The sequence below is a fragment of the Physcomitrium patens genome, chromosome 3, assembly GCF_059467195.1.
Source record: "Physcomitrium patens ecotype Gransden chromosome 3, ASM5946719v1, whole genome shotgun sequence".
NCBI lineage: Eukaryota > Viridiplantae > Streptophyta > Bryopsida > Funariales > Funariaceae > Physcomitrium > Physcomitrium patens.
In genome coordinates this window covers 8,623,301-8,647,712 of record NC_143412.1, presented here as the reverse complement: position 1 = coordinate 8,647,712, position 24,412 = coordinate 8,623,301, and the positions used below count along the sequence as shown (strand labels likewise).

General features: G+C 38.2%; 4 protein-coding genes across 8 annotated transcripts; 2 read left to right on the top strand and 2 right to left on the bottom strand.

Annotated features, from left to right (window-relative positions):
• Window positions 1-4,708: 4,708 nt before the first annotated feature.
• Window positions 4,709-9,208, bottom strand: LOC112279362 (serine/threonine-protein kinase VIK). Of its 3 annotated transcripts, none has more exons than XR_016502060.1 (12): window positions 8,767-9,143; window positions 7,923-8,165; window positions 7,491-7,565; window positions 7,287-7,358; window positions 6,932-7,026; window positions 6,550-6,670; window positions 6,343-6,422; window positions 6,155-6,217; window positions 5,914-6,035; window positions 5,598-5,683; window positions 5,267-5,421; window positions 4,709-5,029 (listed from the first exon to the last, which is right to left on the bottom strand). XR_016502060.1 is itself a non-coding variant. In XM_024513736.3 (12 exons), exons 2-12 carry the CDS (start codon window positions 8,151-8,153, stop codon window positions 4,870-4,872), a joined length of 1,224 nt encoding a protein of 407 aa, XP_024369504.1. In that variant the 5' UTR covers window positions 8,154-8,165; window positions 9,075-9,208; the 3' UTR covers window positions 4,709-4,869. The 3 variants fall into 3 exon arrangements, 2 of the variants coding, with proteins under 2 accessions (XP_024369504.1, XP_024369503.1); XM_024513736.3 differs by having other exon boundaries at window positions 5,267-5,385; window positions 9,075-9,208; XM_024513735.3 differs by having other exon boundaries at window positions 5,267-5,385.
• Window positions 9,209-11,115: 1,907 nt separating this feature from the next.
• On the top strand, window positions 11,116-13,700 carry LOC112279406 (fibrillin protein 5 homolog). Its single transcript, XM_024513806.3, has 6 exons — window positions 11,116-11,205; window positions 11,402-11,788; window positions 12,088-12,203; window positions 12,652-12,774; window positions 12,965-13,063; window positions 13,307-13,700. The coding sequence occupies exons 2-6, from the start codon at window positions 11,434-11,436 to the stop codon at window positions 13,493-13,495; spliced, it is 882 nt and encodes a 293-aa protein (XP_024369574.1). The 5' UTR covers window positions 11,116-11,205; window positions 11,402-11,433; the 3' UTR covers window positions 13,496-13,700.
• A 694-nt stretch (window positions 13,701-14,394) lies between these two features.
• On the bottom strand, window positions 14,395-16,908 carry LOC112279834 (6-phosphogluconate dehydrogenase, decarboxylating 2-like). Of its 2 annotated transcripts, none has more exons than XM_090248695.1 (2): window positions 16,179-16,908; window positions 14,395-16,007 (listed from the first exon to the last, which is right to left on the bottom strand). In XM_090248695.1, exon 2 carries the CDS (start codon window positions 15,525-15,527, stop codon window positions 15,309-15,311), a length of 219 nt encoding a protein of 72 aa, XP_090104821.1. In that variant the 5' UTR covers window positions 15,528-16,007; window positions 16,179-16,908; the 3' UTR covers window positions 14,395-15,308. The 2 variants fall into 2 exon arrangements, with proteins under 2 accessions (XP_090104821.1, XP_090104822.1); XM_090248696.1 differs by having other exon boundaries at window positions 14,395-15,824.
• A 3,501-nt stretch (window positions 16,909-20,409) lies between these two features.
• LOC112279289 (ATP-dependent Clp protease proteolytic subunit-related protein 3, chloroplastic) lies at window positions 20,410-23,873 on the top strand. Of its 2 annotated transcripts, XR_002968942.3 has the most exons (11): window positions 20,410-20,486; window positions 20,697-21,048; window positions 21,158-21,259; window positions 21,525-21,647; window positions 21,873-21,932; window positions 22,050-22,146; window positions 22,514-22,587; window positions 22,721-22,774; window positions 22,961-23,044; window positions 23,330-23,506; window positions 23,761-23,873. XR_002968942.3 is itself a non-coding variant. In XM_024513571.3 (10 exons), the coding sequence occupies exons 2-10, from the start codon at window positions 20,755-20,757 to the stop codon at window positions 23,453-23,455; spliced, it is 1,014 nt and encodes a 337-aa protein (XP_024369339.1). In that variant the 5' UTR covers window positions 20,410-20,486; window positions 20,697-20,754; the 3' UTR covers window positions 23,456-23,594. The 2 variants fall into 2 exon arrangements, 1 of the variants encoding a protein (XP_024369339.1); XM_024513571.3 differs by lacking the exon at window positions 23,761-23,873 and having other exon boundaries at window positions 23,330-23,594.
• The last annotated feature ends 539 nt before the right edge of the window (window positions 23,874-24,412 follow it).

Sequence of the window (24,412 nt, the reverse complement as noted above, 5' to 3'; positions counted from 1 at the left end):
AAGTAAGACAATAGTATATATCCACATAGTTTCTTTTCTAGTTTATGACCATACCATCGTAATTCAACTAACAAAAGAAAAAAAAAAGATTAAAAACTTAAATTAAGCTCTTCAATCAAGCTCTTCAATCCACTATCTGTAGGATATGTTTCAAAAGAAGTCAATTAGCTATGCTTTGGAATGATTTAAGGCTTCAAAAAAATTATTATTAGAGAAATAAATTATGTGGAAGTGAGCTCCATCATTGATATCATTAATACTCAACCTAAAAGATCAAAATAACAAACTTACTCTTCATTGTTGAATAATATAAGTACCTTCACTTATTTTAAGGTGAAAATCATTATTGCCTATATCTCAGATATATCAAGTCTTTCTCAAAAAGCTTAATTAATTGTAATTGAAGACTTACTGTATGCCAACCTTCTTGATACAAAATACACAATAATATGGTGGCTATATTTGTACTATTTTTAGCATACAAAATATCTAAGTCCGATTGGAATAACTACAACTCTAGTTACATGGCTCTTTTATTAGATAAATGATAAGGAAAACAATTTTTTGTATTTTTTTTAGAATCTTGTCTAATATTATTTTCTAAAAGCATTTAATTTAAAAAAAATATCTTAATTCTTAGGATAGAACTTCTTCCTTGTATATCCAAAGCTATTAATACTTTACGTTATACATATATATAATTAATATCTTTAAATCTTCAAAGTTAAGATTTGTAAGCCTTACTTCTAATCCATGCATACCTTAAGGTATTTCTATAATATATTATCATATTATAACACAACTATATGATAAAAAAAAATTATATATAATTTTTATAATAAAAGAGCCTAATTAAAAAATATAATAGCAAAACATAGATTAAAGATAAAGAGGTAGTAAAAAAAATTTATGTTAATAATGTCTTTTATAACAAAAAGCTTCTACTTACTTTGTATGGCTATAAATAAGACAAAATATAATAGATTAGAAAAATGAATAATATATGCATCTTTAGAAAGGAATTAAGAGTAATTTATAGCAAAACTTTAAAAAAAAAAACTAAGAACTAATACATAGAAAGAGCTGATTGTGAATTAGAGTTGAAATCAAATTCCAAAGCATAAAATTGTACATCTACGGAATTTCTAGGATTCTTTGGCTAATCAAAGAATAAAATTATGACAAAAATTTTAGAATTTTTAGAAATAAATATACTTTTTTTATTTTTTTTATAAAAAAAATTAAGATCAATTAAATATTTAGATGGAAGATTATTGAAATTTGATTAGATTAGGATCTTGAATATTTGATTATTAAAGTCAACAATTTCTTTTGTAATCTTGAGTAATATATGAGCTGGATTGAAGAAAAATTTATGAAGGCATAATAAGCTTAGTTTACAAAAAAATTGTCAATTAATAGAACAAGTAAACAATTCAGTAATAAGTTATTGCTACTAGAAGATCAACATCAAGGTTGGACAATAAGAACAATTAATACTTGAGAAAATTAGGAGCTTTTTTTTATTTTTTTACCTTCTACAACTAAGTGCCAGGTGCATTTTCAAGCAAGACAATATGTTATATAACAATGCTATTGCCAAGTTTTCTATAGCCATTAGCATTGGCCTTTATAAATATTCAATATGATTGAATAATATTTATGCCAAAATTCTCTAAACATCTAGGTCAAAAATATAAAAATGAGTTATAAATGGTTGAATAATAATACCAATAATTATTAATATAATAATAATAATAATAATAATAATAATAACCACTTAAAAGTTATATAAAGGATAGATGACCTTTCAAGAAAGTATGTATAATTGCTTGAATTGGAATATATATATATATATATATATATATATATATATATATACATATAATTTTTTTCTTAAATTATTATTTTAATAATGAAAAATCTTGCATGGAATTTTTTTTATTTTCATTTTATCATGAAATATTTTGAAATATTTTTTAATTCTAAAAAATAAAACATAATATTTTTCTTTTGCATTTTTGTTAGTTTACAATCTTTTCTTAAAAAACTTGGACTAACTAAAAATTGTGTAAGTAATAAAGAATGCTCAACACAATAGTCGGGAAAGTCAGTGTAATGAATGACTTTAGTTTTGGCACACCACAAAACAAATCTTAGTATAATATGTTTATTATGAAACAAATTTTTGCACAGTAGCTTTGTTCTGATTGTGATTATAGTAGTTGCTCAGTATCACAAATAAGATTATTCATCAAGTGCCTCAGTTGCAACGTGAACTGTCACAAATATTTATTCCATTAATTTCCAGTAATGATTCAAAAAATTACTTGTGCAGTATGGTTTTTCTTCGATTTTAACTAAAGATCATGTCGTCTTGCTTCTACAATACAGTAAACATACATTTGTTTAAGAATAAATTTCTTTAAGTACATTTCTGTTTTATTGTATATGCATATATATATATATATATATATTCATACATGCATACTGTAATTGTGAAGAAAGCAAAACACATCCGTCAAATTCAACTCATAAATGAACTCTGCCGAATGTGTCACCACATCAGATTCACACAATTTGCAATGGGGATTGCAGCTGCGGATCTGACGACAGCTCGTGATTGTCGCAATTCGATGAGAGAAGCGAAGTCATGGAGAAATTGCAGCTCCTTGATCGCCAGAAACTCCAAGTCTCTCATGACATTGTGCACACTGGCCCAGTGGATATAGTGTACATGTGCAAGCTGCTGTTTCTACCCACATCTTGGTTAGCTACTCGGCATGTCTTGAGCCATGCTCCAGTACAAGTGCCGATCTTTAAAGTTCCAACTCCACACACTGATTACCCCATTGTGTGCTGCGATGTAAAGTGATTCTGCAGAAGTTGATATGATGTGGATTCGGTTGGCGATCCCCACCAGTGGATGCAGTGAAAAAGATGATTGAGGCTGTTAGGATCCGAAAGCTGTGCTTTGGCTCACTGAGCAATGGAAGTCTAGAATCTAACTTTCAGCGGTTGCTGAATCGCGCTCCACCTGATAGGTCGCTCAACAACCGGATCCTCGATCATTTTGTGTCGGCTCATGTGCACCAGCACTGACTGGGATATGTTTCTGTTAAGCAGACTTGTACTCCAGCATTTTTCCTTGCAGTACAAGACTAGGACATGCAACAGATTGTCGCTTCTTTCTAGGCTGGATCAGCTTCTGCGTATGAGATGTGAATATATGGGTAGGACATGTAGTGTATCTTCAATTGCTGGAACTAATGAATCCTGTAGTCACGCACTTGGTGAGTAGATGTGGCAAGCTACCTGGTGGAATTCGGAAGGACGGAAAGGAAAAAAGGTCATCAGTTTCAATTACAGTTTTTAATGTTTTGTTCCATGCTGGAATTGAGAATGGTCAACTTCAGCCCACTTTCTCGCACTTTCCGTGGAACTGAGTGAGCCCTTTCCATGACCCACATTTCAATTTGGCGGACCAAACGTTGTGACACGGTGATTCATGCTTGCAAAATAAAGACGATTGAAGCGTGCAAATTGAAAATTTCCAGCCAACCTATCGACATGAACGTCGGGGGCTCAAGAAAAGATCCAGAGAGCGTGATCACGGAGTTAAGTTCCACTGGATGCAGGTCACAGAGAAGGTAGTCTGGAATTTGCAGATGTTAGCTTAAAGTCTGCTGCACATGCTGCCGCCGGAGAAAACTACACACCAATTGTGCACAATCTGCCTCAAAATTAACAATGTTACAGTATCCTCGTGATTGATACCCAACTTTTCCACAATCTAGGAATTGAACAGCTATGAGCAAGAGAGCTTCTGAATCAAAACACGAACGGGCTACAAACTGGATCGTGCCTTAATGGTATTCCGCATCATTACCTACCAACGTTTCTCGTCTGGTGGACAAAAACAATTTCTCGCAGACTTGACAGTCCGTGATTAGTCCGACGTGGTTGAGCAAAAGGTGAAATGACGATTAGACCAGGAGTTCGCAACGCAGACCCCCCATGCACAAACAAGCGTAGCATTGGTGTGACGAGATGAGATTTGGCACTTGACCACAATCCTCACCTATAGTTGAATTGTAACGGAAGAAGGGAGGATAGCGGCCCAATTTCAGACTTGTGGATTTGCAAATCCCATGTACATTGCATTTCCACATACTGCAGCTCATTTTCGCTTAGCTACCAATGACAATCTGGATTGGTTACGTTCTTTTTCGAACAGATCCAACTAATTTAAAAGTCATGAAGTGGCGTGTCCATCTTCATGGCCTCATTAGCTTAAAATGCTTGGGAGACAGTAAAGCTGGCCTGCGCAAGATTACGGATACTCCGGAAGTAAGCATGCGCGGGGCTACAACACACCAACCTACTCATTTAGTGTCGCGGAATGCGATCTACCAATTATGAACCCCTCCACACGTCAATAGTACTTTAGCATGCCCTACATCATAAGGCAGCCTCATGACATAACTAAGGTACAACATAACTACGAACAGAACATGTAACCTAACTTGAATTTACGTCTTCGAATATTTGGATATCCAGTTCCATGATGAATGACAATTCTCTGAACTTGACCCCATTTTTCGTACTCTCGTCTTTCTATGCCACAAATCAAGTGGTGTATGGAAACCACTGCGAAAAGAAAACTCGAAAACAAATTCCAGTTTCACGGCGGAAAATAACAGACATGTCGATGTCGGAAAATTCTCAAATTGAATCAATTTGTTAAAGCCCAAGACAATGCTGACGTTGAGTACTGTTACATTTCTGCTCTGCGCAGTACGTTTATGGAACTTTGGAAGATTATTACTGTTTTTGTAATCTGTGACTGTACAACGTTTCAATGCAATGTTACATCATTGTACACCTCTGCGGAACTTTCTTCTCGAACTTCTCGTTTACATCACTGTTGAGAAATCCACCTTCCAGTTGGATTTTTTCCAACCGCTGTATGACGACCGAAAATGTTGGTCGTTTTCTCGGATTCATGTCCCAGCATTCGCATATTAATCTGGAAAAATGTGCCACGACAAGAGGAAATCAGCATGCATACGTTGTAAAAACATCTGCATTGTGTGGTACGATTTTGCGAAGGAAGGTGTTCTAGAGATGGTTGTTTTATAGCTCAAGCCCATATTCAACTCCTTTCACTTCGGTGAAGAGAAAATTACAATTGATGCCAACACATGTCAGTTTATAAAATCATGTGTCGAGTTATACAATCATGCTCAGAGTTGACAACACTCACTTTTTCATTCCCGGCGGATATGTTTGGGCGTTGAAAACTGGACGTTCCTGGTTTTTAGCTCGAGCTATGGCAATGGATTTTGGCAGCTGATATTTTTGTTCATTTTGTCCTTCAAACATCTACATTCAACAACTACGCATATCAACACTGCATCACTGGTTCACCAAATTGTTATCAGTTGATTTTCATGAATTCCATTCTTGATGTACATCAAAAGCTTGGCTTTTTCTCAAATGTAATTCCTGTGTCACAGATCAAGTCCTTTCAAGTTCCTTTCGAAATTATGGTAAGAATGATGCAATAGAAGGAGTCTTTGAACAGGTCTACGCACCTCTTGAACGATGATAGAAAACGAGAAGACATCGACACTTTTATCATAATGCTTGTGCATGAACACCTCTGGAGCCATGTATCGATCTGCTCAATCAACATGATGGAAATCAATTATCTAGCAATAACTTCAATAAAATGGCCCATGACCTCAGGGCATATGTTGAACTAGAGTGACAGCACTTGAGTGGCAAGGAAATAAGCATTAGGGATTTCAAACCATGATCTGACATCATGTATCAACCAAACAAATAGAAAAGGGGGAATTTGTTGTGAAATTCAAAACCAATTCTATTCGTATTGGAGTATCAACTTACAAGATCCAGTCTCGCCAGTCATTTCGTATAGAGCATTGGCATCTGCTGTGAGTGGATCAAGAAGCTTGCCTAACCCAAAATCTGCTACCTTCAGATGACCGGCATCATGTTGCAAGAGATTTCTGCTCATCATGATACCACAAACGAACAAGGTCATTTATACAATAACGGAGTGTAATATCTACTCTAGACTGATCTCAACAGGGTGGAAAACAGGTGACAGGTAATGAAGTGCAGGTACCTGGGCTTTAAATCACGATGAACGATAGCATTCGGCTTATGTTCATGAAGATAGTTCATGCCTCTGCAAAATTATGAAGAAACATGTCTGAGATTCCAAGGAGAGCCACTCAGAAATTAAGGACAAGTACACAGGGGAATAATTACTTCACAAAATTATGTAGAAACATGTCTGAGTTAAAGTTTAACCTGGCAATATCAAGGGCAAAACGAATAGCTGTTTCCGCATCCAGTTTTCCCCTTTTCTGCATAAGATCATGTAGATCTCCCTAGGTGAACACAAAACATAGTTAAATACGATGATAAACCGAATTCAAGTCCACTTCAAGTCGCATTCGATGTGTAAAATTTGTTCAAAACTCAGACTTCAGAAGCGTACAGTGAATCACTCCTTACTTTTGGAAGATATTCAGTGACCATAACCATTGGCCGCTGTGTTGTCACAGCTCCCAGGAACTGCACTATGTTCGGATGCGACAGATTTGCCAGCAATGCTAGTTCGTCTACAAACTCCTTCCTGCTTGCCATCAACACCTGAGGTGTCAAGGGAACCAGTTGAACATCACAGTACCCAAATATCAAGATAGGTGGATTAGGTGCACCCTCAACACAACGGCATCGTATGAACATCCTAGGTACTAAATTCCGCTGCAGCGGCTTCTGGCGAATGAATTTCCTTCGCAACTCACAAATCTTACAGTGAAGCGTGTTTAAGTTTTGTAAATTGCCTTCGTTACTTGGATAAGATAAATATTGACCGTCTCCCTTGACAACTTACACAATTTGAGGATCTTTCGACAATTCAGCAGTGATGGTCTTGGCAGCGACCACTGTGCCTCTCCACTTCACAACTCGAATTTCTCCGAAGGCACCCTAAGAATTCATTTAAATTATTACACTTTGTCTCTGATGACCAGAAAATGCTTTCCAGCAGAGCTTCGATGCCCAAAGTGCAACTTAACACAATCAACATCAAAAAATTACAAAGATCGAATCTGAAATTCTTATCGGCAGATTACATCTTTACTCAGTCCTTTTCTGATGCCGTTCTATGGACAGCTACAGTGCATTAATACCTAGCGAAGTATGCGCTAAGTGTGTCGCTTATGAGAAATGGTGGAGTAAGCACTTACTTTTCCAATAAACTTGCCCTGATCCAAGTTCAGCTCTGCGATAGAGATCTCGAATTCGTCAAGACCATGAATCTGATTCACAAGCAGAATTTAGGTCATCAATTGAGGTGCTAGTCAATATAAATTTGCTAACACGGCCCAGATAGTCAGTTTTCTCTCACCTCAGAGAACCGCTCGATGGGAAACATGTGATTTACTTCTTACCTTAACATATCCGCGTCGGGCTTCAAGAATTTTACAGATTTCCTTGTGATCATACTCCTTCGCATTCGCCAACGGCTGTCCCCATACCAGGACACTCCATTAGCTCTGAACTGCTGAAAGGCACAAGAATTTTCAAGGTTCCTAGTGCTGATAGATCCTCAAGAACCTACTAGATACTTCCTGTGCAAGTTTTGTAACTTTTGGTCTATCTATTTCTCTGTCATAAAAGTGACGCTTTCCAATTATCGTACTCACATTTGATTATAAGCTGAAAGCAACGTGTGACTAGAACGCCCATGTCAAATTCAAGTACATATTGCTTCTTGTTAACCACAAGGATTAATTTCTTAGGAAGGCAAATCTAGTTTTCGGCATCTACAATTGAACAAGAACACTGTGCTTCGAGAAAAAGTGATGAGGTTATAAACGTACTGTATCTCCATTTCGATCTATTGGATTGACGTCCGCATTGTATTCCAGTAACAACTTGACTATGTCGGTGTGACCTTCACTTGCTGCAAGATGTAAAGCTGTGCGACCGTCATAATCCGTGGCATCCACTGGCATGCCTTGATCCAACAGCTTCTTAACGCCCGCTGCATTCCCTTTGCTTGCATAAAACAAAAGATTACCAACTTCTTCCGCTACTTTGGGCGCATCCATATTGATGCAGACCTGGAAACGGACCGTCACAAGATGATGCAGAAATCAACAATAATTTTCAAGACTTGACGAAGGCTTCAAGCTTATTCGAACTCTTGGGATCTCTTGCTTTTGGATTGAAAACGAATAGGATTAATCCAGCTCCTTGCTACAAGTTTTTAATCGAAAGTCTTTTTAGTTTATTAAAGATAGTCCACTCTTGTTCAAATAAATATACATGGGCTCAGCCATGCGTTTTTGTCTTCCAGAATAGAACCAATCTATCTACCGATCCAAGTTCTGCTTGAGTAATTAGGCTGACGTTGAGCTCAATCAAATAAACTGACGAATAAAGTCTTTAATCAAGAGTGACACATGGTTAATCTTTAACAGCGGTTTTATTGCTCAAGCACACCCAAGCAGAACTTCAAACGAGAAAACAATGCAATTTGACATGAACGTCTCGCACGGGCATGGCTAGAGCCAACCAAAAGACAACTTTCTTATTCTTCAGCTGATTATGATTCTATAAAACGAAAGACACATGTAAATACAAGCAAAATAATAGTGCCATCTGATTGAACTCCAATCTTCATCAGTGATGGTTCAACGGCACCACACCATTTGCACTTACATTCTAAATTTGCGGAGGACAAAGGGCTGAATCAGTCGTTGCCTTGTTCAACCTGCCCACTTAAAAACCCTTTCTCGTGCCATAAAGATGACACCTCACAACCAAGCAACGACGTGATCGATCCCAATTCCCAATTTAACACAGCTGCAACAGCTAACAAAATTCGAACGTACTCCCCGGAAATAAGAAAAGGCAACCACCTCTTCATCGCTACAGGCCACAAGAACCGAAGCACTAACGAAGCACTTCAAGGAAAGACCCACGGCACTAGCAAAGCATGAAGAGTGACGCAGTCATGGAGTTCTGACCAAAGCTCAGCGTCGGCCGGAAACTGCAAGTCGCCCTTGGGAGTTCCGCCCGTCGCCAACGCGCGCGTCTCAGCTGTTGATGCTGCTCCTGCTTCTGCTGACTGTCTTGTCTGTCTCTTTCCCACGCGCAACGCAACTCCTCGGAGTCGATTCATTCGCAGGCAATGAATCGGGTCCACCCGGATGAGCGTGGCAAGTATTGCGAATTTTGACAACAGTGCAACGAGAATAACCGGTCGCGGGGGGTGGGGAGGCCGTATGACGGATTCCACCGAATTTTAGCATCAGGACTTCATGGGGTCATCCGTCGGATTGCAGCCTCGTGTTGGTCCGTGTCCACGCATTCGCTTTGCTTCGACGGTGTGGGCGCCGCATACACAATTTCGGCGACATTCTACAGCGTCGCAAGGTCGCCTCGTGTTTCCGTTCTGGTGGTGACCACTTTGTGACGCCCGTTGAAGCGCGTCTGCGGTTGCGGCTTCTGGCGTCCAGCGTCGCGACGCGTCTGCCCGCGGCCTCCAGTTTCCACAATCACCCCGAAGCGCCAGGACTAGGGACCTCAGAGCTCTGATGGCCACGTCAACGCTCACAAAGCTTACGTGGTAATGAAACGATGAGTTTTTTGTTTGTTTTCGTTGATTCTTATAAGAAGTCGTATGAAAACTTCTCCAGAAAATTGAATATTTTCGTAAAATACACCCTCTGGTAAGTGAGAATTTTAAAATTGCTTTTAGATGTCATGCATTTAAAATGGCAAAAGAAAACATAACAAAAACAAAACAAAACAAAAAAACAAAAGTATTTTTTTTTAAAAGGTCATCATAAAAAGTTAAGAGTTACCAAAGGTGCCCATCACTAGGAAAAATAAGACCATTAGAATCCCTATAAAATTTTCAAATCTTTGTAATTTTGTGTTTCTTGAACTATAACCAAATAGCTTAACTGGGTAGTTTAAGTCAAAGGTGATTTTTAAAAAATTTATGAAATGATTAAATTGCTTATATCTTTTTGGAGTATTTCTTAAAATATATTATATTGAAGGATTGAGGACTGTAACACAAAATGTGCTTTGATAATTATTATTTCATTTAGTATTAATTTTTTCTTGGAATAACAGAGAACAAAAGAATGAAAGATTCCTGAAAGAACATATTTCAAAAGTGTTTAAAAAGTTATGGAATGGTGTGAATGAAATTCAGGCCTTGTGGTTATTGACATTAACATACTTATAAGCCTTGCTTTGTGTTCAAATCCATGTGACATTATCAAGTAGGTTTCCTCAATCGTGTTAAGCATATTCACATGATAATTATAAGAAGTACAAAAATTGTGGGTGACAAACAACTTTCTAACCTATATAAATGCATAGATCAACACATTATTTAAAATTAAATTTATATCATTAAACAAAAACGAACTAAATTCCATAAACTAGTAACAAGAAATTTGAACATCTAAGTATAAATATTGAAAATTTCATGGTTGCAGAACCCATGTGCAATCAATGGAGCATACACACAATAACCAATAAGTCACACACATATTGTTGTGTGTAGTGCCACATCTACAAATAACAACAAATCCATTGAAGCATTTTAATTCAGAGTTATCATATTCTTTCACAACACGTGTTAATATTCACTGCATCCTTTTCCACATCATGTCACCGACAGCTGCCGGTCGCGGGTGAAGGGCGGCAGGTCGCACCAGTCGAGAGCCGTGGATAAATTAATGGATGGGGAAGATCCTTCTAGGGAGAAATGGACGGAGAGATATCATCCATTATTGCGGTTGGACACGCGGCCATCCATCCGATGGCTAGGTGGCCTGGTGGAGCCCGTGTGAAGGGCTGGCGCGCACGCGGCCGTGCGGGCTGAGCCCCGCCCACGCGTGACACCCTGCGCGAGCCCCCCTGATTCGTCATCGTCGTGGCCACTGAGGATCGCGCGCTGTCGTTTCGCTCGCGTTATGTGGTAGTAACGATGCTCATGGGGTCCGCTGAAAAACGATTTTGGACCCCCACTTCTTCGGGACCAGCTTCTGTTGGTTGCTGCTTCCACACTCCTCCCCGCGTCTGCTCGGCCCTCGTGCTGTGGTGACTCGCATTGGCCCCGTCGTCCCTGCTCTCTCGGTATGTTTCTTTGTCCCACCGTACAATTTGTACCGCTGTTTGATTGGGTGTTTTTCGCTTCTCATTTGTTCGCCTGAGTCGTTGAAATTTGTGAGTTTTAGGAATCGTTGAGGTTATCTCGTTTTTTTTTTTTTTTTTTTTTTTTTTTTTTTTTTTTCGCGCGAGCAATTGGGTTGAAAATGGGTTGTGGTTGCAGGTGGGGTTGGGATTTGGTAGAGTGAGGGAGCAATGGCCCTCGTAGCAATGACGGCAGCTGCAATTTCAGGATTTGGAGTGTCGCAGGCTTCGCCCACTATTAGCAATCATTATGGTTCGCAGCGCGTATCCCCTTCGAATGGCACTGGTCTGGTTTCCATGTCTAGTCGTTCTTGCGCGCTGCAGAGGAAGGGGGCGGTGCAGACTGTTGTCGAGCTGCGCGCTCGAGGTAATTCGGGTAATGTCAAGGATTCCAGGGTGCGAGTGCGAGGCGAGAATTTCAAGGTCGCGGCACGGAGCCCTGAAACTGCAGCCTCGGAGAGTATTAGCATGGATGATTTTTCATCCGTGGAAGAGTTGAAGGCAGCATTGATTAATTCTCTAGAAGGTGTGCACCTCTTCCAAGTTGTTTTATCCTCTAAGCAAGGAACATCAAGTGTAGAGTAGAGGTTAAGGTGCATTTGCAATTTTTGAGGTGTGTTGCGTTCCGATTGGATAGGTTTTTTCTAGTCGTATATGGCCTCCGCTCACGCTATTTCGAATAGTTTGTACTCTGCACTACAAGTCATCCTGCCGTCTGGTTGAGTTAAATAGAGCTTCAAAATAGGGGGTACAATGGCGCGAGAGCTTGAAGGTTGTAGGATGTACTTGTGGGGTGAGTGCAGGTGTAATGCCTCATGTACGCAGGCTTGAACAGGGGCATTTTTGGAGTTCAGAATGCTCGCAAGGTAGAAATTGCAAGTCTGCTGCAACTTCTTGAGGCCGCTAATCCAGATCCTCGACCAACCGACAATTTGGATAAGGTTTCATTCCAAACACTGTTTTGTTTGATATTATCAGGAAATTATCTTTTGTCTAGTTTGATAGATAGCGCATCACATAATTTACAGTCCATGGCGTGACCTAGAAAATTTGCATAGTGGCTGCTATGGCGTGTTGGAATGTGGTGACATAGGCAATCTGAGTGGATCATAGCTGCCTGTTGGCGTTGAATCATGACAGTTCTCAAACATGGTTAGAGGCAAGTTGATGGGCAGGGTGGTTAAAATTCAACTTTTGGTGTACAATAATCTCCTTGAATTTTTTGACGCTCTCAAGCCAAGGACTTGGACTTTAACTAACTGCAGCTCCTTAGTAACAAATAGTGTGTAGTCTGTGGCTATCTCTGTTGGAGATGGTTTAGAATCGTTTCATGTTGATAGTAGATTGGACTTTACTTACAGGGTTTGGTGTGGTGGCTGCCTTAACCAGGTGAAAGGCGATTGGAAACTCTTGTACAGTACTATTTCAATTTTAGGCTCTAAGCGGACAAAACTCGGCCTGCGTGACTTCATCAATCTTGGTGACTTCGTGCAAATTATTGATGTTGATCAGGTTTGTTGTGTGAAACTATCGCTGAATGACAAGTTTTCTTCTTCTTCTCCCCACTACCTTGAAGCAAAGCTGGATTCATATTTCTAGGTCCCCTCTTACCTTCTGTATCCTTATCCTATGTTCAGTGAAAGTGAAGATCGATTGTCTTTCGTGTTATTGTGCTGATAATGTGCTATGTACATGGCGATAGGAGAAGGCCGTAAACAGAGTGACTTTCAGCGTCGCGGGCCTCGGGATGCTATCGGGTTCCTTCACCATTGAAGCCTCATATAAGATTGTCTCTCCCACGGTGAGAAACTTTGGTTCCTTTTGAGATCTTTCGATTTGTGCGATGTTTTTTTCTTTCTAGAAGGGGAATAAAAGACACTGCCACTTGCATATACTAACTTTGTTTCCTCCTCACGAATTGGCATGTATTAAGTTTACACTCTGAAGCATTAATTAGCTACTGGGGCGGAATGTTCATAGCCTCGTCACTTATGTAACACTACCTTGAGGATTGCATTGACTAGTTTCACATGGTTTTGTGCAGAGAGTCGATATTAAATTTCAGAACTCCACTTTAGTGCCAGACCAACTCCTTTCTTTGTTTCAGAAGAACTACGACCTGTTGCTTAGTATTTTCAATCCAGAAGGCTGGCTGGAGATCACATACATTGATGACAGTCTACGGATAGGCCGTGATGATAAAGGCAATGTTTTCCTTCTTGAAAGGATGTAGTGAGGTATTAGCATCCTATACGAACTCATTAGGAGGCAGATGTTGCATTTATTTGGTGGCTCTAGGTTGACCATGTTTGGTTCAATCTAAGTTGCTGAAAGTTTCAGATCTTGGCATTTTTTAAGGTTTTCCTAATCTCCACCTGAATCTAAGTACTTCAAAATTTAAGATTAGCTGAAAATATGCCTGCAAGGGCTTTGTGCTATCCAAGTCTGAGTAGCGTGATGATTGGAGCTGGTTGAACTTCTCCTCTGCATTATGAAATTACAGGGTATGAGTGTGTTCATGTATTTATGAAGATTGGTGGTCTCACATACCAGTGACAGGTAAGTGGGTTGAGAAATGTGACGGTGGAAAGTGTTAAAAAGCGTCTTCTAAGGGTTGAAGGCACGTATGCTGTCATGTCATGTCCAGAGGCACTGAAATGGGTCGCAACCAATCCGTTACTGTCTTGGTTCTGGAGAACTGGCATCTTGTCCTGGTTCCTGCGGCGATGATGCAGTTTCGAAGTCCATGGACTTGAAAGGGCTGACAGGATTGCCACACTCCACGTATCCGGTTGTAGATCGGGAAATATCGCAGTGCAGAAAATCTTTCTTGCCATCTTATGGCGAGGACGAATTCCGTTGCTTTCCCTGGATGTGGCAGGTTCTGTGACCGGTAGCCTAGTTTGATACGAAATCCTGACCTAGTGGCTTGTGGACTGGAAGTTCATTTAACGTTGGTTCTTACATCATCGCTCAGGTGTTTTTGCTCTTATGGTCATGCCAACTCAAGCTGTCAGAACATACAAGTTCATGAGGACTTACATTACTAGAGTTACATATTCTGAGTTAATCCTAATTTTCTAGGTGCAACCTTAACATTTAACGTTGACAATGTCAAAGTAGTTTGAGTAACTTTCTAAAAATGAATGCCTAATAATTGTTATACATTCTAAACAACAGCCAAATAAATATTTCACTAAATCTAAGCACATAGTTTTTTCAATACTAATATAAATCATTATGAGTGAAAAGAATTATTGAAATGCCCAAGAATCTCATTCTTTTTTCGTCTCTTTTTTAAAAAATAATAGATTTCATTGAGCAACAAAAAAACGTGAAAATACACCTGGGTGATACTTGCAATCCACAAACATTGAACCAATTATTTGATTTCCTTAACAGATACCATAGTTTTATTCGTTGCAATTGATTGTCAAAAATGGGAATAACATTTTGAAATTTGAACCAGAAATCCTTCGTACGTTGAATCCACTGGAATCACCGGAGTCTCGCTGACTGCATGAGCCCCTGCTCGGAGGAAACAGCAGACAACCTTGAAACGAAGATACACAGCAATGTTTATGAAAGAATTAATAACGCCCGTAACACTTTTCTTACACAGACCATCAACCAAAGTGTCTCTGTGTGCCCACAATACTGTGAGATCAACCTGGGAATATCACAAGCACTAGACTCAAAACAAGCCAAGTTTATGTAACCCATTTCTGACAAACAGAAGGCTAACCAACAAGCGCAGGTACCAGAACTAGGGTGCAATGCAATTAGGACTTAAGCCCACCGACTTTCACAATTCTACCCTCAGCGTGCTCTAACGCTGATCAGGCTCAGAATCAGCTAATCCCGAGCTCCATGTTGATTTGTTTACAAGGATTGGCAGTGAATATACAAGCAGCTTGTTGCACATGTGTGCGTGAACCTAGTTAGTGCTTCTGCTCTGTGGAACAAAATTTGAGATCACTTTCTATGACCACCCTCTCGCCCAACAGCTTCAGCGCAATCTGGTACCACTCCTCATGGAAGGAGCCTTACATGACCTCACGCTCGTAGGTGTAAGAATCGATGCAGTCACTGAACCTGGTTAAGAGATTTGCTGAAAGCCAAGATTGCCTGTACGTGTCGAAGTAGCCGAGACTAGCGCTCATGCCTGGGGTGTTCACTCTCACTTCGATTACCAGGCACAGGATGTTTCTCCATGCGCCTTGTCTTTCTCCCATCTCCTTCGCGAATTCGGGGTCTGTCAACATGCTTGCTAGTTTTGCGTTCCTGTCATACGCTTGCTAGATGCAGTCAAAAACTTGGCTGGAATGATGCACTCACTTTTCCAAATGCGAGCGAGTTTAGCGAGGTTTGAATTCCAGCCTTTCACGATTCACTTAGCCCGGATGAGGTTCATGCCTTGCGCGTAACCGCAAATCTTTGAGGCGTACAATGCCTTTCGGACGTTGTCGATTAGATCTTTTTCTATTAAGTTATAACTCAGCTAAAAGATTACCAACTTCCTTAAAAAACTTTGGCAGCCTCCATAAGTTCCCTTTTCAAACCTTTTTAGAATGTGCAGTGCCAGTTGTCGACATGAGAAGTATCAATAAGACAATGTTAGGTAGGATGCAATCGTAAGAATTACCGAGTCCATAAAAGTCGCTCGGCAATGACCACTCAAAAATCTACACTAATTCACATTGCAAACGCTGAGGAAGAATAGACCATTGCATGTCATTCAAGTTCTGCCGAAGAAAACACCACAATTCGCATTAGCTCTAGAGTCCACTCGATAAACCCGAAATCTTTTGCGCATTGGACTCTTAAGAATGGAAATATTGGTGGATAAAAACCAAAATGAAACAAACGAGAGAGTGTGTGTATGTGTCCGCGCATTGGTTCTATTCGTATCTAACCTGAAAGAATCGCAAGTCCAGGGACGTCGCAATGGTTGAAGCAACCACAGACAACTCAGCAGTCTGTCTGTTTGCCCGTTTACTTCATGCCCTTCTTGTCCCAAACCTTATCGACGAGCTCTTCCTCAGCCTGATCACCCAGTGCGTAGAAAACATCAGCAGTAATTTCGATCAGGAAACTTTCACGCTCTCCCTTGTTTCACTCATTGTACGCTCATGCAGCTCCAGGTTCGGCAACCCTTCGATGGACTTAAGCATATCATATGCCTTGACGATGACCTCCATGTCACTGTACTCAAACCCGTTATGCACCATCCTAGTAATATGTCCAGCGACTCGGGGGCCAACACAAGTCACACACGGACCACTGTCAACCTTCAGCACGACATCCTCGATGTACTTGTGAGCTTACGGCGTGTCTTCGGGAATGAGCGACGGCCCGTGCCCCGCACCCTCAAGATCGATTCCACGAACTCACGCGAGTCCATGAATTCCCAGGGGAGCATAATCCCTTCCTACTCGCGCAACGGTCTCATTCACCTTGCTCTGCGACGGACAGTAAACCGAAATCGGAAGTGTGGTTTCTCCGCAACGTTGAGTGGCAGATTGCGGCCCATCACTGCCAGCCTCGCCATGAAGCCCAATCGACGACAAGGCACCGGACGCCATGAAGCCAACCCAGCTCTAACTGCGAAGTCGCAACGCAGGCTGTGAACCGTCGCGACGGCGTGGCGCGGGACGTTGCAGTGAAAGGGCCCAAGTGTGGTCATGGGCACCGAATGCCCCTCCCTCCTAAGCTTTTATGTGCCACTTATGTAGGTGTGTAGCTCATTGCCATTGATGCATTGTTTTCTAATTATCTACATATCTCATCGTTTTCATCAAAAGTGAAGCAATAACTCAACTTTTGATCAATTAGAGATCAAAATTTGCATGTTGTTGCTGCATATTGCCCAAAGTAGCAGTGCAAGATCACTAGGTGTGGAGCTTGGAAGCTCTCAATCATAATTTTTAATATGTATTTTTTTGTAAATACTTTGTGGTCAATGGAAAGGGTTTCCATTAGTGTATATATATATATATATATATATAAAGAACCTTAGGTATAAGAAAAAGAAACAAAGAAGAATTATCATTGATCAAAATCAAAGAAATTATTAACCAACAAAAAGTCCTGCATAACTTCCCAAAAGACTTCCAATTTAATATAAGTAGTGTACAATAGATCATTTTTTTTAGTCCTTTTTTTTTTACAAAAGGTGGTTCATAGAGTTTTGTATTTGGTCCTTTCGTGGGTGGAGAAAAGTGGTGCATTGTGTGGGAATGAGCATGAGTGTGAGATTATTTTGTGTTTGTGGATTTGCATTCACCCAATAATATGTAAAGTGTTGGATTTTGGTTTATTGATATTTGTGACTTTGCTGCTTAAATGATTTTGTAAATAGGTAGAAAAAAAAGAATGTAATATTTTTAATAATTTATTTATGTTGTAGAGGACATGAAAAAGCACTAGAGTTGTGTGTTTAGATGGACAAAGGTCTTCCTTTGTTTGATTTTTTTTTTCTGTTTATGGACAAATAGATGTGGAATAACCAGACAAACAGAAAATATTATAAAATAATAAGACAAAATAATCACTATGGCTTCAACAGCATTGTTGAGCATTGAAATTTTATTTTTGTTTATTCACATGAAAATCTTGTTAGATGGTTTCCAAAATTAGTCCATATTGAAGCCTTGTTGATCTGAAATGTCAGAAATTACTGCAAAAGTAGAAAAAAAAAAAAAAAAAAAAAAAAAAAAGGCAACATTAAACTGCAAGTAGGGGTTGGTGTGCAAATCCTTAATACTTAGCATAAATCACATCCCATTCATGCTTTGCATGTTCAATTGAAAAAAAAAAAAAAAAAAAAAAAAAATGAAAAAAATGAAAAGAAAAGAAAAAACTAGTTCATATACATGCTTATTTTTAATAAAGCAATAATAAAAGAAGAACACATCATAATAGTGGCTATCACTAAACTTTTATACACAAATACATTTCATTTTAACTTTTTTTTAAACATATTTGTAATCTAGGTTTTTATTCATTTGATTTACATGTTCATAGAGCATATCATAAGTTTTCCAAGTTTCTCTATCCAAAGCTAAGAAAAACCAATTGTGACTTTTATTTTTATTTTCAATAGTGTGGCTTATTGATCTTTAAGTTTTACCATCTGTATTAAAGGTATATTTGCACCACGCTGAAGCTGCAATTCAGAACTTTGATATTTATATAATTGCATAAATCAGAATATTTTGAATCAACCAATTAACTTATATATATATATATATATATATATATATATACATTTATTTCATAAAGAATAAAATCTTAAATTTTTAGAATTATTTTAGTGGCCAATTGATTGTCTCTGATCGTCATTATTGTATTCAAACGTAGTTAATTTTTCTTGGTTTCTGTAATTGCTATCAACATGCCTATCTAATTCATTGTTTTATTTTGTTTGGTTTTTGTCATCTGGATCTAAAAGTTTTTGAAACGTATATCACAGTTAAATTGTAAATTTTTATTTATTATTAACACTTTTTAAATAATATTTTTAAATATTTTTAAAATGTTAAAGTAATGTTTTTTAATTAAAAATATAATTGTGAATGTTTTTAATCTAACAATGCAATTGTTTTTTTTACGTACGTGTAAAGTACATTTATAAATTAATATTTTAATTATAGTGGCTATCACTAAACTTGTTTTAATATGTATCCACCATTTGTCAAGCCAAATATTGGATTTGTGGAAATCACAGATGTAATGTTACAAACATTTTTTTGATCCAACACATGAAGCTTTTTTTCACTACGTCAACAACATTCAATAATTTCATTTTATTTCGTTTACTTTCTTATTGATTTCGGAATTTGTTAACATAAAAGAAATTCAAATACTTTCTCTTTCAAATCAGTATTGATTATCATTCACTCTATTTCCAAAGAAAAAAAATGAAGGTAATGAAACCAGACATCAATGGATAACAAATTATTGTGATAATCATTAAATCTGTGTACCAGGTTCCTTTCATATATATATATATATATATATATTATAATTTCTTCTATAATTTCTTGCATAATTTTAAAAATCATTTGCAATTATGCATGTATGTTCAAAAGATAAAAGATAAAAGTTCATAAAATCAATCTTTCATTACATCGTTATTGTGTGAGCAATTTTGTATTTTAACACCAAGAATCACATATTTTTGGATTGATTAATGGCATATAGACAGATTCTACACATCCAAATAAAATGTCTTGTTCTTTGTGAATCAAAAGTATATGTGCAAGTAGCACCAAATGTACATCAAAATTTAAAAGATAGAAATACAATTTTTATTTATGATTATAAGTAATGTATATGGAAAACATCTTCTTAATTATATACAATCAAAGTATACAACATAAGTAAGAACAAGAATAAATTAAATTGGTTAGTTAATGATTGTAGTAATTTTTTAGAATCATAATTTTTATAATTCACATCACTTTGATTTATGGTTATTTATATTATAAAAAAATTATATTATATTTTTGGACACTATTGTGATATGTCAAATTAACAGGCATAAAAGTAAAAGTTATACTTTAATAAATTTATAATATATTTTTCTTGAACATTTCACACCATTTTAAAATTTCAACGTAATTGATGATTTACAAAATTTGATATTCACGAAAATTGTCTCACAGTACTAAAGCTTATTTTTCAAGTACCAAGGCAACGAAGTTATTGAAGTAAAAACTTTAACTCTGACTTGGTAAGAATCGAAAGCATTGTTGAAAGCAAAAATAAAACATACCACCAAATATTAACCCAAAAAAACATCCATCTTTCAATGCACATGTACAGTCATTCAATATTTATTTATTTATTTAATATTTTAAACAATGAATTTCAAAATTACATGTTTAATACAATTGTTTAAACAACACAATGTTAGAGAGAATTCATTCATCCATATATTCATCATCACGTCCATCCATCCATCCATCCATCCAAGGATACGGATATTGTCCAGCAACTTGGTGGGGAAGGAGACATCTAGACGATTCCAAGATCAACGAATGTATTACGGAACTAATTCATCCATAAAATGAAATCTGTTCGTTATCATCCCAAGGCCACCACCATCGCGAGCGTCGGCCGACGCAACGCAGAAGCTCGAGCGATAGAGAGATTGAGGAGGAGGTGGGATTACGACGCTGGAGGGGCTGGAATTGCGAGCTTTGCAATCGATTCTACAGGTATTCACTACCCACCTTCGTGAAATTGGATAAAAGCATTCTGTGAAGCGTTGCGAATGCGCTTTTGCTTGCTTGCATGCGTCGTTGTTGTGTGGTTTGGTAAGGGAGGACTGTGAGTTCAGGACTGGGCTTGTGAAATGATAAGGAGGAGGAGGAATTTCGGTTTTTGTGTGCATGTGTGCTAACGAGGTTTTTGACTTCGTGGTGTAGCGAGTGGAATAGAAGGGACCCAGTTGAGTGACGAAGCGAATCTGTGAGGGGAGAAGTCATGGCGGTGCTGGAAAGTGGTATGTTGCGGGGGCTATGGCAAACCCCGGCAACGAATATGGGTTCCGTGTTGAGGACGTCGCAAAAGTTGCCGAGAGCGAGGCCAGCGAGGGTGACTATGGGATTGGGTTTGAAGCATCCTCATTCGCCCAATGACCCTTTTCTTGCCAAGCTTGCGGCTGCGGCATCCACTGAGATGGGAAAGGCTCAATTGGCTGGCGCCAGGAGTGATTCTGATGGACCTCCGTTGTTAGACATTCTGACGAACCCGGTGATGATGGCAGCTCCAGCTCAGGTGCGTCGGGTTATTTGAAGCGGGTTTTTCATGGTTTTGATAAGACAGGTCAAGCACCAACGTACGTGGATTACCGTGTCCTGTGTAACCATTTTTTCTTTGTGAACAGGTGGAGAGGACATCGGGCTACAACGAGCACAGGCCCCGTCGACCACCCCCGGATCTTCCCTCGTTGCTCCTGCATAGCAGAATTGTGTACATTGGAATGCCTGTAAGTTTCTTACGTCTTGAATTAGGGCGAGTTTCGAATTCGGCAATACCTTGGAATAGACAGTATTGACTTCGGCATTTAGGGTTTATCACTTTACCAAACTATTTTTCAGACCACGTACAGCTTTTTTAAAACAATATCAATGCGGAATTCATTTTAGTCTTTTCGAATCACTTTTCTTAACCACATTCTTTGGGAGATGTAGTGTTATTTTTCAGCTGTGTTTTGTATTCCTCTGGTCTTATGTGGATTTTTTTTGGAGCAGCTTGTGCCTGCAGTTACGGAGCTAGTGATTGCTGAATTACTTTACTTACAGTATGCTGACCCTCGGCAACCTATTTATGTGTACATTAATTCTACTGGAACCTCTCGTGCTGATGGTGAAACGGTAAACCACCTGTTTTATGATATTTGAATTGTGAACTGCATCTAAGATACTCACAGAATCTTATTTGCAACCGATTTTACTAGAAATTGCTTCAATTCTGCTTTGACTACTCTAATAGTGCATTTTCAATCTTTCTATTAAATTATGCATTGTGGCTCCACACATCTTAATGGTGTTTGTAGCCTCTGAGCTCACCTTGGTGAGAGTATTTGTGTTGTTTCGCAGGTTGGCTTGGAGACAGAGGGATTTGCAATTTATGATACCTTGATGAACGTTAGGAATCAGGTGAAGATGTATCCTTCACCACTAGCTTTTGGTTGCTCCTCTAAATTGTGGTGTTCAATGTGCGGTCCTTTGGTCATCAAGAGTCGCAGGCTCACAAGTTCGTTTTCTTTTTGGCAGATTCAAACCGTAGCAGTAGGTGCTGCCATTGGACAAGCATGTTTGCTTTTAGCATCAGGGGACAAGGGCATGCGCTACATGATGCCTCACGCTACAGGTACGTTAGTTATCTCCTTGAGCTCTATGCGACGCAACTTTCCTTAATCCATATTTTACTTTCTTATTCCATCTTCTACTTTTTTTGTTCTTGAATTTTATTTAATTATTTGTTAATTTGTTTTTATCGTCGCTTGACCGTTGCTAAACGGAGAAGTGCACATTCAGTTCAGTGTTTTCTCCCTTTGGAATAAAATTCTGTAGGCCTGGGCTGCTACAGCTCTCTTTTGGCGCTTTAAAATTCAGTTTCAAATATCTTCATGTTTTTGTATCACATGTTTTACATTTAAGTTAATTTTCCTGATGGAGAGTACAGATAACATGTTGCTGAAGTTGTTACTTGTTATATTGCCTTGAGCTTTGTGCAGCTATGATCCAGCAACCTAGATTACCGTCGACTGGCCAGATGTCTGCCATCGATGTTCATATCAGAGCTAAAGAGGTGTTTTCTTTTGATCATTTTTACGTTGACAGTTGACGTAATTTCCTTTGCTATTGTATAGGCTTGTCAGCGTGGGTAAAATATTCTAGCAATTTCTTGGTTTGATTCCCGGATTTTGTGTTCTGGTTTGCAGTTGATCAATAACAGGGATACACTTGTTGGGTTACTAGCAAAACATACTGGCAATGTAAGAATTCTCTCACTCCCACGCCCACTCCCTCGCCCAGCCAACTGTAGTGTGTTCCATGAAGGCGGACATGTATCTAGATTCTGTTACCTTCATATGTTTTGCTTCCTGGTTGAGAATTACATTTCAAATCCATTTCTCCAGGAACAAGACGTTCTGATGACTGGATATATTTTTGGTTTGCAGCCCTATGAGAAGGTTGCTAAAGTGATGCAGAGGCCTTTTTACATGAATCCTAAGAAAGCAGTGGAGTTTGGTGTTGCTGATAAGGTTGGTTGACTTTGATATAATCATATTATCGTCGTCTCTTAATCGTAATCAATAGATCTAAATAATTACCTTCTTTTCTGCTTGCTTCAGAACAAACATTTCTTTTTCTTCTTCGTAAACATGTTGTAGGAATCCAAAGATTTAAGACCTAAAAGACCATTTTAATCACAATTCTATCGCATACATCAGATTGCCAGGCCTGCAATGGTCAGGGTTTTCTGTTGAATATTTCGTTTAAGTTTTGCTTTGTCTGTTGCTTATCTGTGGTATCATCTGGTATTACAGATATTGTGGCGAGGCCAAGAAGCTATGGCCGAGACGATGAAGACAGAGGATTGGGACAAGGGCGCAGGCATCCGTGTCGTGGAGCGTTCTGCATCTAATGGGGCTGGAGACTCAGGCCTTGGTTAATCCTTCCATTTGTCAGCTTAGATAGTGACAAGCTGCTAGTAGTTTGTTTAGGTACAGAAACTAACTTGAAGCGTCTTCTTGTATCAACGAAGTACAAACGAAGCAATGGGATGCCATTTGCAAGGACTTTTCTAATTTACCTCTCGGACTGTGAGATCAGGACTGTGTTCACTTGTTGGTGGATTTGTTTCCTGTTTGCTAAGATCTTTTAAACTTGTTTTTCATCTGTTTCGCAAGATTGCAACATTCAGAAGCTTCACAATTTCACATTTCATAATCCCACATTCGTAATTTGTAATTTGCAGGAAAGTGCTTTTATCTTGGAGAATTTGGATCGAACAAAAAAAACAAATGGTATCAGAAAATCGCCTTTTGAACTGTGCTTAACATTTTATTTTTACTTTTATTTTTTCATGCATCGCATGCGCCTGGTCAATGAGTTTTAAAAGTCATCTACAATTCCTTATAAGTCGTAAAGAATCATATAAATAATTTCGATAAGTTGAGATGAAAAGTCAAATTAATGATAAATATGTGGGAAGTTATCCTGATTTGATGGAAATTATTTAGACTTGGTAGATCTGAGTTGAAGAATTAAATGTATTACAAGCTGTCAATGATTAATGGGTGATTGATGGGGTATAATTCAAAAACAAATCACGTATGTGTGTAATTAACATTTTCTAAAAAACAATTTTAAGCTAAAATTTGTCAAGACGAATGGTTAATTAGGTGAAAAGGAAACATAAAGAAGATAAGAATCTGTAGTTTTTATTTTATTTTCTTTCTTTTCTTTCGGCATTTTTGAATATTTTATTTTATTTTATTAATTAAATAATTCATTTATTTATTTATATAAATTATAAAATATGTGTAATATGAATTGTATCATTTTTTTAAAGATCATATTTTTACATATATATATATATATATATATATATATATATTAGAAAATTA

Coding starts and splice junctions, on each gene's coding strand:
- LOC112279834 (XM_090248695.1), bottom strand. CDS start 15,527: ATGTTGACAGACCCCGAATTCGCGAAGGAGATGGGAGAAAGACAAGGC.
- LOC112279362 (XM_024513736.3), bottom strand. CDS start 8,153: ATGGATGCGCCCAAAGTAGCGGAAGAAGTTGGTAATCTTTTGTTTTAT. Junction 7,566..7,922: donor TAGATCGAAATGGAGATACA/GTACGTTTATAA, acceptor GTATGGGGACAG/CCGTTGGCGAATGCGAAGGA. Junction 6,423..6,549: donor TCACTGAATATCTTCCAAAA/GTAAGGAGTGAT, acceptor GTGTTCACCTAG/GGAGATCTACATGATCTTAT.
- LOC112279289 (XM_024513571.3), top strand. CDS start 20,755: ATGGCGGTGCTGGAAAGTGGTATGTTGCGGGGGCTATGGCAAACCCCG. Junction 21,933..22,049: donor TGATGAACGTTAGGAATCAG/GTGAAGATGTAT, acceptor TCTTTTTGGCAG/ATTCAAACCGTAGCAGTAGG. Junction 22,588..22,720: donor TTCATATCAGAGCTAAAGAG/GTGTTTTCTTTT, acceptor TCTGGTTTGCAG/TTGATCAATAACAGGGATAC.
- LOC112279406 (XM_024513806.3), top strand. CDS start 11,434: ATGGCCCTCGTAGCAATGACGGCAGCTGCAATTTCAGGATTTGGAGTG. Junction 11,789..12,087: donor ATTGATTAATTCTCTAGAAG/GTGTGCACCTCT, acceptor TCATGTACGCAG/GCTTGAACAGGGGCATTTTT. Junction 13,064..13,306: donor ATAAGATTGTCTCTCCCACG/GTGAGAAACTTT, acceptor GGTTTTGTGCAG/AGAGTCGATATTAAATTTCA.